This window comes from Solanum dulcamara, chromosome 7, assembly GCF_947179165.1.
Source record: "Solanum dulcamara chromosome 7, daSolDulc1.2, whole genome shotgun sequence".
NCBI lineage: Eukaryota > Viridiplantae > Streptophyta > Magnoliopsida > Solanales > Solanaceae > Solanum > Solanum dulcamara.
Genome location: NC_077243.1, coordinates 8649472 through 8663963, shown reverse-complemented (window position 1 = coordinate 8663963; position 14492 = coordinate 8649472). Strand labels below are relative to the sequence as shown.

The 14492-nt window shown below is 33.6% G+C and overlaps 2 protein-coding genes across 2 annotated transcripts; one reads left to right on the top strand and one right to left on the bottom strand.

Annotated features, from left to right (window-relative positions):
• The first annotated feature begins 4803 nt into the window (after positions 1 to 4803).
• On the top strand, positions 4804 to 6314 carry LOC129893928 (uncharacterized). The gene is made up of 3 exons (XM_055969371.1): positions 4804 to 4954; positions 5041 to 5129; positions 6001 to 6314. Exons 1-3 carry the CDS (start codon positions 4925 to 4927, stop codon positions 6152 to 6154), a joined length of 273 nt encoding a protein of 90 aa, XP_055825346.1. The 5' UTR covers positions 4804 to 4924; the 3' UTR covers positions 6155 to 6314.
• A 169-nt stretch (positions 6315 to 6483) lies between these two features.
• On the bottom strand, positions 6484 to 13432 carry LOC129893927 (anaphase-promoting complex subunit 8). The gene is made up of 4 exons (XM_055969370.1): positions 13060 to 13432; positions 12657 to 12978; positions 6967 to 8217; positions 6484 to 6833 (listed from the first exon to the last, which is right to left on the bottom strand). The coding sequence occupies exons 1-4, from the start codon at positions 13143 to 13145 to the stop codon at positions 6762 to 6764; spliced, it is 1731 nt and encodes a 576-aa protein (XP_055825345.1). The 5' UTR covers positions 13146 to 13432; the 3' UTR covers positions 6484 to 6761.
• Positions 13433 to 14492: the final 1060 nt, after the last annotated feature.

Below are 14492 nucleotides of genomic sequence, written 5' to 3'. Positions count from 1 at the left end.
CCATTATTTATCATCAAATATTGTCCGACACTTAGTTTTTGTACGCCTGAACTAAGTTGTTGGCCACCTGCTTTTGAGCTTTTGGTCAAATTTTATTGTATATCACAACTGTATATACATTGTATATCGGCGTATATAGCCACTAGTTTTTTTGTATATCAGATATACACGGACTGTATATCAGTCGGTTTGTGCTCAAACACCTGTAAAGACAATTAGTAAACGTGTTAATAATGAATAAATAATAATAATAATAATAATAATAATAATAGTAATAATAATAATACAAAAAAAAAACTGTCTTATGAACATGGGAGGCCTTGGAAATTGATGGTAATTTCTTCATCAGCTAATTTTCCACTTGTAATATATAATATATAATGTAAACTTAAATTAAAATTTTTGTCTTTTAAAATGGAGAGACCTCGAAAATCGATGAAAAGATTTTTTCATTGGTCAATTTTCACTTACAAAAATATATTATATATTCACGATTGATTTAAATAAAAATTCTGAAGGGTAAACAATTCCCTAAATATAAAGCAATAACCAAAGTGGGTCAACCCAAAATAATCACAACAATAAAATATACATATATCATTAATGGTAGAACAACAAAAATAATAATAATTTAAAATCCTTTAATAAATAGTATAACAATAAACCTGTATCAATAAAAATATCATATATGTGAAATTATGAATTAATTAATAATTTTACTCACAACATATATCACTTTACATAAAATAAAATAAAACTAATGCTCTATAACTAGACAATTCATTAGAAAAAGAAGAAAATCTAAAATCAGTCTATTAGCAAAAGTTATAAGTAAATGAAAACATAAATTAGTCCGTTCAAACAATATAACTTACATAAACTTAAACTAAATTTTCATATTTTAAAATGGGAAGGCCTCAAAATCGACGGAGAAATTTTTTCATTGGTCAGGGACCTGCAAACAGTTTTTAAAAAAAAAGTTGAGGTAAAAGAATAACATTAAAGATGTTCAAATTAACTAAAAATGTCGAACAAAATGACCCAAATAAAAATAATAAACAAAAAACTTAACGGACAATCATGAATAATGATCGGAGAACATGAAAATACAGAAAACAGTGCCTCGAGTTTGAACCCCTCCGTCCAAATCTGAAATAGAACAAAATATACGTGGAAATGCAATGAAATATATCAACAAGAACAACAAATCATAGAAAAAAGTGAAACAGCATTTATGTCTAGTTAGATTTAGGAATGAAAGTTCAAACCTCACAAAAGAATGAAGTGTGTTTGGCTGAAAAAAAAGAGTATTTGTGGTTGATTTTAATGGAGAAATGTGAAGGAAAGGGATAAAAGCAGGAAAGAAGAATTAAAATTGGGGTTATTTATAATGAGGGTGAGGGAGAGAGTGGAGAAGAAGAATAAATATTATGAGTGTTTTTTTTATAGAGAGAATTAGAGAAGAGAGAGAAAGAGTTTGAAAATGTTTGTATAGGTGTAGGAAATTGTAAATCATAGGTGTTGGACTTTTGTTGTAGTTGTTGATGTGTGCGTTTTTTTAGGAAGAATAAGAGATGAGAGAGAGAAAGTTTGAAAATAATTATATAGGTGTAGAAAATTGTAGCGTATAGGTGTTGGACTTTTGTGCTAGTTGTTGATGAGTGTGTTTTTTTTAGAAAAAATAAGAGAGGAGAGAGAGAGTTTGAAAATGATTATATATGTGTAGAAAATTGTGTGATTAGTGGAGTAGGTAAAATTGTGAAAAAATTTATGTGATAAGTAGGGTAGGTAAAATTATGAAAAACATTGTCTGATTACTAGGGTAGTTATAATTGTGTGGAAAATTTGTGTGATTAGTGGGGTAGGTATAATTGTGGAAAAAATTTAATATTTATCTGTATTTTAATGTATTCCTAAACTGTGCTAAAAATACTAAAATGAATATGAACAAATATAACAAATGACATGTAAAAATGCAAATTAACGAACTATGATAAAATAAAGCTATAACTAAATTTTTTTAAAAATAAACAAATAAAATCCTCATCTAAGGATAATTATCGATAAAATTGATTTTAAATTGTAAAAGTGCACTTTTGAACAATTAACAAAATAAAAAATAAAAGTATTAATTGTACAAAAGTCAGGCCAAAATTGGGTGTCAATAGATATTGTCCATGTATTGATTTCAATGTAATATAAATGAAATAATGTTTTATTAGAGAATATATTTTCTATAGATCAATTTGACAAAGAATAATAGGACATTGTTGATGTATTTATTTTTTATTTTACATTGAATTTTTTTTGTACACATTCACGAAAAATACCCATGATAGATATTACAATTTTAATGTTTAATCTCATTGGTATCCCAATAAAAAGCACAAAGGGCCATCAAAACATACTATTGATTGCTCGTTCAGTGCAATAGAAATGAAATAATTTATTAATATAGCATGTATTCTGACTAATTCATTGAGAATGCACTATTTATCATATAATAGATGCTAAATTTGACAAGTGTCATTATGTTTCATCATTTCAAAATAATCTTTATGGTACAATTAAATCAACAGATAATTATACAGTCGAGCAATATAATTAAAATATAATTAATCAAAAAGAAAATTAATTTTATCACATATATTTTAACCCCCGCGCAAAGCGCGGCCATGTTCTCTAGTTGTTTAATAAATGAAATTATTTGTACTTTATTTTAATATTTTGTATATGCGTAAGATATTGGTATATTGTCTTTTTTGTGTATTTGGACTTTGGTTAACAAAAATATAATTGTTACTTTCTTTGAATATTTTACCTGTGTATGGTGTTAATAGGTTGTCTTTTTTGTGTAATTGATTAACAAATGAAATTGTTTGTACTTTAAGTAACATTTCTACATGCGTGAGATATTACTATGTTATCTTTTATATGTAATTGATTAACAAAAATGATTGCTATATATTTTTTGAAATATTTTTACATGTGTATGGTGTTTATATGATATAATTGAGCCGTTCTCGAAATATCGATGTCATAATTCTCTATTATATGAGTATATGTAAATTAAATTCAAATAAATTATAATTATCAATTTAACAATATCATATTCTTAAAACCCAATGATCAAAATTACAAAACTAAAATTTTCAATTTCATAACGTACCATATTCACCCCTATTATGAGGTATGAGGTGCGACCATGTTATGAACTAGCAAAATATTTTTTGGCGCAAGAAATAGTTGAACATAAATTCTTCCACTGTCATAGATCTTTAATTGTCTGGAAAATGAATCATACTTTATGGTATGATATATATAAGTTTCATAATAATTTTTTTTATTTGGTGGTACGATCTATTTGTTAATGCTAATCAATTTTTGAATTCAATGAATCTTTTGAACTTATTTGTGCATCTAATGTGGTTTATTTGAAGAGTTTGGAGACAAAAAAGTCATTTTTTGAGAGAATGTCAAAACGGACGATCTGTTTGGAAAAATGGACAAATCACTTGAATGCATCGACAAACCACTTCTTCTGACGGCTCAACTAAACGGCTGTTTGGCCATTTAATTTATTTATTTTTGGTTTTGAGTTGTGGAAATAAACACTACTAGCAATGGTTAAATTAACTTTGTATTCGCGATGTAATCAACGACTTTCAATTTACTTTCTATGTTTCAAAAAGAATGACGTAGTTTGACTTGATATTAAATTTAAGAAAACAAAAAAGATTTTTCCATCTTGTGGTCCTAAATTAAAGTTATGTTAAATATACCAAAATATCCTTTAATCTTGTGGCCTTAAACATGTCACATGGAAAGTTGAAATTAAAGTTTTACCAAAAAAGGAAAGGGGTCATTCTTTTTTAAATTGATTTAAAAAGAAATGAGGTCATTCTTTTTGAAACGGAGTGAGTATTTATTCTTGGTCGTTTCGTACTGCACGACAAAGGAATCAGAGTTAGAGTCCAGTTACTCATCATTGAAAAGGCCCAAAGTTTATATATAGATGTGGGCTAGTTTTTTTTTTATTGGGCCATTATGTTTAGGCCCGTCTTTGTAAGGAACAGTTAGCTTGGGCAATTAAAGGGAAACTTACGTAAATATACAATATTAAGAAAATATTTACCATTTATAGTAATAAAAAAATAATTTCACTGAACACTTATAATACATTTATAATACAGTTTTAATACATATTGCAGAGAACTATTTATAAAACATATATAATACAAGTTTTATAGATGGATAATACATTTATCACATATTTTAATAGACTTATAATACATTATGTTAGTTTCTTACTACACAAACATAATATATATTTTAAAACACTTATAATACATTTATATTGTATGCATAATTCACTTTTAATACAACTGTAGATTTATCATAATATTGCTATATATTGCTATAAATAGTAATAAAAAAAATATCGCTAAAATCAGTAATTAATTTTTAAAAAACACTCAATCAAGTAATTTTTTCTATTTATTCTTGGTCGTTTCGTACTGCACGACAAAGGAATCAGAGTTAGAGTCCAGTTACTCATCACTGAAAAGGCCCAAAGTTTATATATAGATGTGGGCTAGTTTTTTTTTATTGGGCCATTATGTTTAGGCCCGTCTTTGTAATAAACAGTTAGCTTGGGCAATTAAATTCCCCCCCGCTCCCCTTATCTAGTAAATTGTCCTTGTCAAGTGTTGAAACGTGGCTATGAGCGATTGGGAGTTGGGCAATGATAATTGTCAGACCTATCATCCAATCAACATCATCTTCTCCAAAATAAAAAATATTCATTTATTTTTTCTCCTCCAATTTCTCAAACAAGATAAAGTAGTTTATTGCTCCCATTATTGTACAACTCCTCAATCTTCATCTCATCTCTATCCTCTGTAATCAAAAAGCTTGTTGTTCCATGGCTACTAATCGCTGGCTCAGGCCCGAGGTATCTTCTATCCTTGCACTCTACTATCTATTTTTTTTTTTAGAAATTTCTAAGGTTGATGGATGCAAAATGAATGATTGGAGTAGGTATATCCACTGTTTGCTGCCGTTGGAGTTGCCATCGGAATCTGTGGATTTCAGTTGGTTCGTAATATGCGTATCAACCCTGAAGTCAGGTTCGATCTATTCATGCTTAATTTCTGTTTTTTCTTAGTAGCCTAAATTAGTAGTACTAGTTTCTAGCTGGAAATATGAGCATATTGCTGTTCTTTTGGTCAATTCCTTTCAAATTAGTGGTCGTATAGTAGTAGGCACTTTTTGAGTACCCGACCCGATCAATCCAGTGATTCGGCTACTTCGGACCCTCTTGTTTCATGAGCGGGGGTTTGAGTGCACATCTTTGAATCACAGGTGGAGTTTTTCTTTAGATATCAAAAATTTAAATCTGATAGGATTGATGGATGAATCTATCTTTCTATTCATGTATATTACTACTAATCAAAAAGGATTTATAGTTCTCCTTTTTTCTCTCCCTGCTTGTTACCTTTTAGATTCTCTTCTATCCCTGACTACTTGGCTACATTCACGGGCAACTGCCCGAGCTTACTTAGTAGGACTAGAATGTTGTGATTCTTGTTACTCTTGTATTTGGGTAGGTTGTCTATTTCACATGCCGCCCTTCACCGCACCCTTCTAGTTGTATTTGTTATTCATAATCATCTTAGCATCCAGTTTTTTGCTAAGAAGTTTGTTGCTCTAAGACAGATGATCTGTCTGTTAAATTACACAGAGGCTGCTTATGAGGGAACAGGTTCCCCTTACCCCCATTATAACAGTCTAAAGAACAAGCAAATAAAAGATGTACTCCCTCCCTTCATCTACATTTGTGTCATTTCTTCACTTCAGAATACTACAAAATTGTTTTAAGTAGTACTCGCAGTACATAATAACAGACTTGTTTCAACAACGTATTGAATATATATATCCTATTTTTGACACTAAACAAAAACTTACTCTCTTTTTTTTCGTTCAATAAACATGGGACAGGGTAAACAAGGAGAAAAGAGCTGCTGGCATCCTGGAGAACTTTGAAGAGGGAGAAAAATATGCTGAACATGCTGTCAGAAAGTTTGCTCGTAGTAGGCCACCAGAAATTTTCCCCAACCTTAATAGGTTCTTCAGTGACCCTCAAAAGAATTAATCGCATGTAACTGGGTTAGAATAAAGTTATCAAATTTCACCCTTATCATGGTGATTTGTAATGTAATGTGACCGTGACGCTAATCTGTTGTGCTGGAGGAATTGCAGTATCGATGTGTGCGTAAAGTATGTTCGTCTGTGACAGTTTGTTTTGAGACTTATATGTCATGTGTTCAATTTTTTTTTCTGAATGAAACTCAAGGTGCTAATACTCTAAACAAACAGTAACATGCAATGTGTATCACGTTGGAGGAGAAGCTACCAACAATTTTATAAAATGCAGCCAACGCGGTAGTCCTTGAAATAATCTGGAAAACAGAACCATATGTAATATGAGAAACTAAGATACATTACTATATCTGCATTCTTTTGCACCTAAGTTCTTTCCCTGGCATTCCAAACAAGGGGAAATATCTCATAGCACAGGCATTTTTTTGATCGTGAAATCAACAAGATAACAAGATTACATTTAACGAGGATGCCAACTGTCTGCTTGCTTAGATTCTCAACTTTTTGGCTGTTTCACTGAACTGTCCAAGTTTCTTAGTTGTATGTTCAGTTGGTGCCTCCGAATTCATACACAGGTTTGTGAAGGAGAAAGAAATTTATCATGGTGGAAGATGCTCAACATCCATTTCATATCTTATTCCTCTAAGTAGACTCTTTGCCGTTTCCTTCTCCTGCATTAACGACCAAACAAAGTGAGGGAAGCTGCTCAAGAGTTGTTTTTGAGAATATGATTAAGAGAGAATTTTTAACTTATCATTGAGCAATTGACTTTTTAATTACTTAATAAGAGGAGGTAAAACTTACTGGGCCAGAATAATCTAGAAGGCGGGTGCAATAAACCTCTGCATCTTCAAATCTCTTTTGAGCTTTATAATATCTTGCAAGAAACATTAAAGCTTCAACTAGGTTAGGACCTTCCCGTTCTTCAGCTTCCATAATCTCCAAATCTTTCTTGTAGTAAAATGCTGCCTCTTCGGAACGACCCAGTTCAGCGTGCAGTTTTGCTAGCTGGTGAAGTGCAATTGCTTCTCTGTCATTACAATTTGCAGCCCTTCTGTAACATTTGATTGCCTCCTCAAGCATATGAAGCTGTTCTGTTTCAAAACACTGGGCCATTGCAATCCATAATCGAGAATCACTTGGCTGCAAGAACACTGACTTTTTAAAATAATGAAGAGCATAAAATGGCATCCCCATCATCTCATATGCTTGTCCTAGTCCATACCAGGCTCGATAATCACATGGATTTATGTCCACAGCCCGCCTATAGGCATCAACTGCTGCTGGAGTGTTTTTCATCTCTACATACTCATGACCCATAAGTGTCCAAGCTGATAAATAGTTTTTATTCAATTTAAGAGCCCTCCGAAAATACATTACAGATTTCTCATGCTGCCCCTTCAGACTGTAATAGTTCCCAATAATGCAACAAGACTCTGGCCTGTATTTATCCGTCAAAAATACCCTATGTGCAAGATAACTTAAGGCTGAAAAACATTCCTTTGCATATAGCACATTGGAATACATATCCATGTCTTCAATCCTGTAAGGATCGTTTCTTAGAAGTCCTTCAAATATAACTTCTACTTGTTCAAATTCTCTAAGACTGTACTGAGCTTTAGCAATCTGGGCCTGGATGTAATTGCTAAAACTGAAAGTCCCTTGCAAATTTTCATATTTCACCAATGACTCACTGTGCATACGAAGCTCTTGGTAAGCATTAGCTAGAAAGAAGTCTTTCATCCAGTGGTTATTAAGTTTTAAACTGTTCAATGTCTCAGCTGTGGTGCACAATGACTGCAGCTCAGACCAAGCACTCCAGTTCCACGGGTAGCTATTTACTGACTCAACAAGAACTGTCCTAGCAAGATTGTCACTGCCTTTCTGCTTAAGAACAAGACCATACAAGTAAAGGCCAAAGGAATCAATACTTCCATTTTTTCGAAGTGCAGACAACTCCCGCTCAATAGAAACCAGTTCATGGTTCACAACATCGCTCTTGCCTAAGGGTCCCTCGAGTTCTATCATCTCTTCTTCTTTTCGCTTTTCACCGGCCTTAAGAAACAATAAAGAAGCATCGTAAGTATCTATCACCATGTATATTAGGTACAGTTTAATATTAACATATGATATAAAGCTGGCTGACTTTATATTTGCTTTTATGGAAGTATATGTAAGATTTGTTTGTTTGAGGACAAAAAAGGAGCTAAAATTTCTCATATATATATTCTCCTTCAATGACATTTTAGAGGAAAAAAGTGAACAACAAAATTAGGAAGGTGCTTATCAGGAAAGCTACAAACTGAGAACCAAGAAGAAAAAAGATCTGATGCCTGTATATCCTTTTCTCTCCGCTAATGCAGACAACAAGAACCAATCATGGCTCTCCCTTTGTCCATTGCATGTGACCAAGTTTGGTTAGAGATGGAATTCTAGGAAAAAAGCCCAAGTTAGTTTATGATCTGAATCAAAAGTGTGTCATAAAATTGCTCCCCTTTGCTTTAGGTCCTATGACACGGGTTTGATCAGTTGGAAGTTCATTCAGATGTTATTTTATTGAAAGAATACGTTGCACTAATTTCATTCCTGGATGGTACACTTTATGAGAAGGTCAGCCATCTCCTTATCAAAAAGAAAGAATAAAAAAGAGAAGGTCAATCATTCAGGAAACGAACAAAATGTAGATAATAAAATGTCATGCAAGGAGTGACGTACTAATATAACCAAAAAAATAAATTCAATGTGCTTACACTATTCTTATATGTATTCTCTTCTTTTGGTTTATGATTCATTTCTACACTTCCTTGTACATTGAAAAACCCACTATTTTAGCAACATGAGAATCTCAATGGAGAGTGATATGGTCCATGCCAAAATAGTTTACAGTGAATTATAAGTCTAACTAAGCGATAGGGAAAAAATCAACAGTTCCAAAGATAGGACTGACTGAAGTAAAGCTAAGGAACACCACCACCCACCCACAAAATAGGTGGGGGAAGAAGAAGAGGAAAGCTCCAGCACCTCAATTTCATCCTCGAACATAAGCCAGAGGAATAAGAGAAGAAGACAAAGGAAAAGTCGTGTGTAAACTCCAGGTAAACATACAACAAGATAGCACCCGAAAGCTTAACAGTCACTTCTTGAAGAGACAGCACAGAAAAGGGTGAAGGTTACTGATAGTTGACGGCCAGCGTAAGAACATTCTAATTATTAATATTCCTCTAAATACTGAATTCGTTGGGACGTTCCCACCTGGAAACATGCTACATTAGCACCTGAGTTATGATTTGAATAAGCCAGGGACATTGTGAGCAAAGTGCAATAGCGTCTAAGCAAGAGTTCCCACATTATGAGCACATGTTCTTAATTTAGTCTACCACATCAACACATGTAAGTAATGCAAGTCACTAGATATAAAAGAGTTCCCATATCTTATTTGACGAATGGATAAAGAAGCTATCCTGAGAGATTCGAGTAGGTAGTTGTAGTACAAAGGTGTTGATGAGAAACTCTATAATTAATAATCACCTTAAAGAGAAAGAGAGTTAACACTGTTGTGTATACAAGAGACTAATTAGTAAAAGGAAGTTACAAATTAAGGTAAAAAAGGGCAGCCCGGTGCACTAAAGCTCCTGCTATGCGCAGGGTCCGGAGAAGGGCCCGACCACAAGGGTCTATTGTACGCAGCCTTACCTTGCATTTCTGCCAGAGGCTGTTTCCAAGGCTTGAACCCGTGACCTCCTGGTCACATGGCAGCAACTTTACCAGTTACTCCAAGGCTCCTTTTCAAATTAAGGTATTGTGGGTTATATAAAGATTAAGATTGTGGAGAAGATTATAGTAAAACCATGCCTTTAATGAAATCTATTACATCATCTAAAACAGAAGATTATAGTAGAATCATGGTGCAAGAATAAAGTTGTAGAAGTAGAGAGAAATGGTGATCAGATTATCCTTCTAAGATTAGTACATAGAAAGGAGAGAATCAGTGACGAGTGTATATACTTTCATAAATACGACAAGATGAAGAAACCAAAACCAAATTTTGTGAAGATATGAATACCATGATCCAAAAGATCCCAAAAGACCAAAGATCTTTATAGGAAAGACCTTAAGAACATGTGGATGGAAATCTGCACTTTTTTCTTTGTTATTTGGATCTTCATTGCCATTTGCTTAAGGGAAGCTTAAACACTTCATTCTATGCCCAAACATGTGGCCTAGTGGTCAATAAAGTGAGGGAGAATTGAGTTCTTAGGTTCAAATCCCACACGAGATAGAAAGAAACCTAGGTATTTCTTTCCATCGATTTAAGTCTTGGTGGGTAGAGTCTAAGTTGCGCGGACTCTTCATTTTTGTTGCCGCACCCGTGTCGACACGAGACGGGTGAGGGTGCAGGATACGTGTGGAATTCAGTCAACCCACGTCAGATACTTTGACCAAGAGTCCATGGACAACCCATATCAGATACATCAGACGGGTGCGGGTGCGGGATATGTGTGGGATTCAGTCAACCCCATCAGATACTTTGACCAAGATACTTTTCCTCTTGGTCAATATTCGTTGATTCATGTTTCAAGCCAAACAGAGAGATGCTAAACATTCAAGCGGTTATGTTCCGACTTATGGTAGACAATAGCAATAATCTGTAAGGAAAATTGGTGGAAGGTCTTGAATGACTTTCTTTTTCTTTTCTGAAGGGAAGAATATCTTTATCTTTATAACTATATTTTTATAATATTGAATATTTTTAGCCGAATCCCCGCATATGTATCCATAATCGGATTCGTATCCCCGTATCTTAAAATTTAGATTTTGCTGAATCCAAATCCGACTCTCGAATTCGCATCCGTCTCGGACACCCGCACCCCAAGTCCGAGCAACTTAGGGTAGTGTAACCTGATACTTGTGTTGGTGCAAGTAACAGGTACGAATGGAATAATTGAAGTACACACAAGCTGACCCAAACACCATGTCATTAAAAAGACTATCTGGCAACCGACTTTTACATTTGTTCAATAAGGCAGAGAAAAAAAGGCATATAACTCAAGATTTGCAATACGCAAAGTTGACGTACCTTAAATTAAAGATGTATAAAGAATTTGGTCTTTTAGAGACATCATAAATAACAACAACAATGATAGATTAGAGGATTTATAACTTGCATTAGCATGCTTTCACTATATACTTTAAGAAATAATTCTCTTTTATTTGTTTTATATTAACAGCAGAAATCACCCTAATGCATAGAGCGCTTGAGTGAGCTATGGAACTGAGATTGTTACTTAGTATTAAGTGAGAAAAAATTGTAAGCAGAGAAGTCTCATCTCAAGTGTTGAATTCCCATGGGAGAAAGTTCAAGCACAATTAATATTGCACGAAAGTTTTTCCTTTTCGTGTTTCATAAAACAAAAAATTAACTGGCAGATCCGACACGTCTTGACATAAATGCATATTGAAATCTTTAACCCTTCTGCTGATACGCAAGGAAGGTCAATTCAGAATAGAGGAAGACCAGATTATACAATTAAATAAAGAATAAAGCTACCTTGAAGAAGACAACAAGCACAATCATTGTCAGAATACTAAAGGGGAATACATTAGTTTCTTGCTATCTCTGCACAACTTCATTATAACCCTTAAAGTTGCTCACTGAAAGTTGTGACCAATTCCTGGCTATTTAAGAACATGATAAAGCAAAATAAAGTGAAACTAATAAAGAAATACAATGATGAGAAGACACCATTTCCCTAAAGCTATTAGCTATGCATACTGAATCTATCTTGGGTGCAAAGTTGATTTCTTTGCCTGCCCTCTTAAGTAACAAAACATAGGAGACTTAGCTGCATCTTCGAGAACAGAATACCTAGAGAACTGAGACAAGGCATAAGATTTCTCCTATTGATGAAAATGACTTTCTCTTGTTTGCTAAGTAATTTAATACATATGGAACGTGATTGAGCTTCTAGCACCTTTGATAATGTAATTGAATATTTATATGTTGAAAGACACAATTGAGATACCGTAGATGGATCACACCATCTCCTCATGCACGTAGTATGAATGACTTAAGATGTATTAACTAAAAGGTGACGACTTAAACAAGTTTTGATAAAATCAGCAACCAATGCATAGATTAGTTTCACCGATGCCAATGCTTGACTTAAAACCATCTAGAAGTTCCCCTCTGCTAATAATTCATCTACAGGTCATATATTTGGTCCCAGTCCTGGGCATATAAACATTTATTGATGTACCAGATGTTAGATGTTATAATAATTCAGATTCACAAAATGATAAAGGTCATTGCTTTTGGTCTAGTAACATTGATACACCCTCCAATGGCATTATTAATTAATGTGCTTCAACAGCGCGCTGACAGCAAATCAAACACCAGGCAAATGCTTTCACTCAAAAAAGATAAGCATGAAAGAGGAGGAAAAGAAAATCAAGTACATAAAGTAACGTTAGTAAAAAGGATGACAAGGACAAACCAAGAAAAGGGCATAACAGCGCAAAAACACGGCTTTCTTGCCAGTCTGATCACGGAGCACGTGGGTTGCCCGCCGGTACTCCCGACAATCAAAGTAGGACTTGGCGAGCAGGTAAAAATCGCTGTCAATGGCTTCGTTGTCATCCTCCAGTATAGGCGGCGTGGAGACATGGGATACTCCCGCAGCAGGGGTGGAAGTGAAAGCGGCTTCCGTGGCTGTGCGGAACCGGCGGCGTATGCTGGAGCTTCCACGCTGGAATCTTGTATGAGATGGGGTGTACTTTGCTGGGTCTTGCTCAATTCCCACTAACTGTTCTGCCGCCCTGTGCCCAATGGAAAATCCCAATTAAGATTTCAAAAAAAGGGGAAAATTTTAGGGTTTATATTGGAGAAAGAAGATATACCATTTTGAGGCGGAGTAAAGACAGCGCTCACTGAGCTGACGGACGGCCGCTCGGAGCTCGTTTCTGCAGTTTTCATTAATACCCATTCGATGGATCTGTGTAGTAGTAAAACTTGTACATACAAACTATTCAATTGATGGAGAAGATAGGAAGGGCTCGCCGGAGTTAGAACGCAAATTGGGGTAAAAAATGGACGAATTTAGGTAGCCGCCGGAGAAGAGGTGGAAGACAACTGCGCGGGTTAGCTGCTTTTTCAAATTTTTGTACTTGTAGCTATTGCTGCGCTGGATGAAATATGATTTTGTACTCCATTCTTGATTGCATCCAAGTAACGAAATAAAGTTTTGTAGCTGAAGAAATAAATAAAGGAAAAAATCTTAAATTCCACGCAAATAACCTTGTAAAACTAGACACTCAAATTTCAATAGAATATCTTAACTCATAATAAAATCTTACAATTAAACACTCTTTATTTTCAGAAAATGTTTGCACCTGTTTTTTTATATTTATTAAGTAATTAAATTAATCACATGAAATAAATTATTTTCTTTAATTATACGTATCCACTTCAAGTAGAAATTTTCTGAATTTTACGATGGAAGGCAAATTTATAAGCAAAAGTATGGGATACGTGAATCTATGGTCTCTTCGTAAAATTGATTATTTTATGCATATATTTTGTAAAATTGCTCTAATGTAAACACCAATGCTGCAATAAGAGTAATGGTGCACTTGGTTGAACATTGAGTTGTTGACCTCTAGAGATCAACTCCCTCTTAATTTTTTTTAAGTGGTGCAGCCATTTTTAGAAATCCTAAATTCGCCTTTACGACTTATTAAGATTTAAGACAAATGCATGTAATAAAAGATAATGAAATATTTTGTGTGATTAACTTAACTACCATTAAAAATTGAGTTGTTCAATTAAAAAAATCATTAATTCAAGTGTCTAAATGAAATATTCTAACATTTTTTAAATTGGTGCACTCATGTTATAAAATTTTATTTTCACCTCTATTTAAGGCTTATTGAGATAAATATATATAGTTAAAGAAAAAAATTATTTCATATCGTTGACTTAACTATCATATTCAATTGAAAATAGAGGTTAATTTGATTGTCTAAAGAAAATATTTCGACAAGCTTAAGGATTGACTTTGTATAATGCGGTGCACCTGGATATGATACAATTATATGTATTATATATATGCAACGGAATTATTTTTTTTCACCCCATCTACTTGAACACACTTTTATAATATATATATGGACATGTAATTTCAAATGTGCAATATTTCAACAATAAGAACCTTAATGGTAAACCATTAAATTTAAATCAACAAATTGCCCTTAATATTATGTAAAGTGTGTTATTGAGAGTTCGGAGTCGAAGGGACAATAAAATTGATCAAAATTTTTGAAAGAGCAAATAA

Coding starts and splice junctions, on each gene's coding strand:
- LOC129893927 (XM_055969370.1), bottom strand. CDS start 13,145: ATGGGTATTAATGAAAACTGCAGAAACGAGCTCCGAGCGGCCGTCCGT. Junction 12,979..13,059: donor CTTTACTCCGCCTCAAAATG/GTATATCTTCTT, acceptor CATTGGGCACAG/GGCGGCAGAACAGTTAGTGG. Junction 6,834..6,966: donor TTCTAGATTATTCTGGCCCA/GTAAGTTTTACC, acceptor TCGTTAATGCAG/GAGAAGGAAACGGCAAAGAG.
- LOC129893928 (XM_055969371.1), top strand. CDS start 4,925: ATGGCTACTAATCGCTGGCTCAGGCCCGAG. Junction 4,955..5,040: donor ATCGCTGGCTCAGGCCCGAG/GTATCTTCTATC, acceptor TGATTGGAGTAG/GTATATCCACTGTTTGCTGC. Junction 5,130..6,000: donor CGTATCAACCCTGAAGTCAG/GTTCGATCTATT, acceptor AACATGGGACAG/GGTAAACAAGGAGAAAAGAG.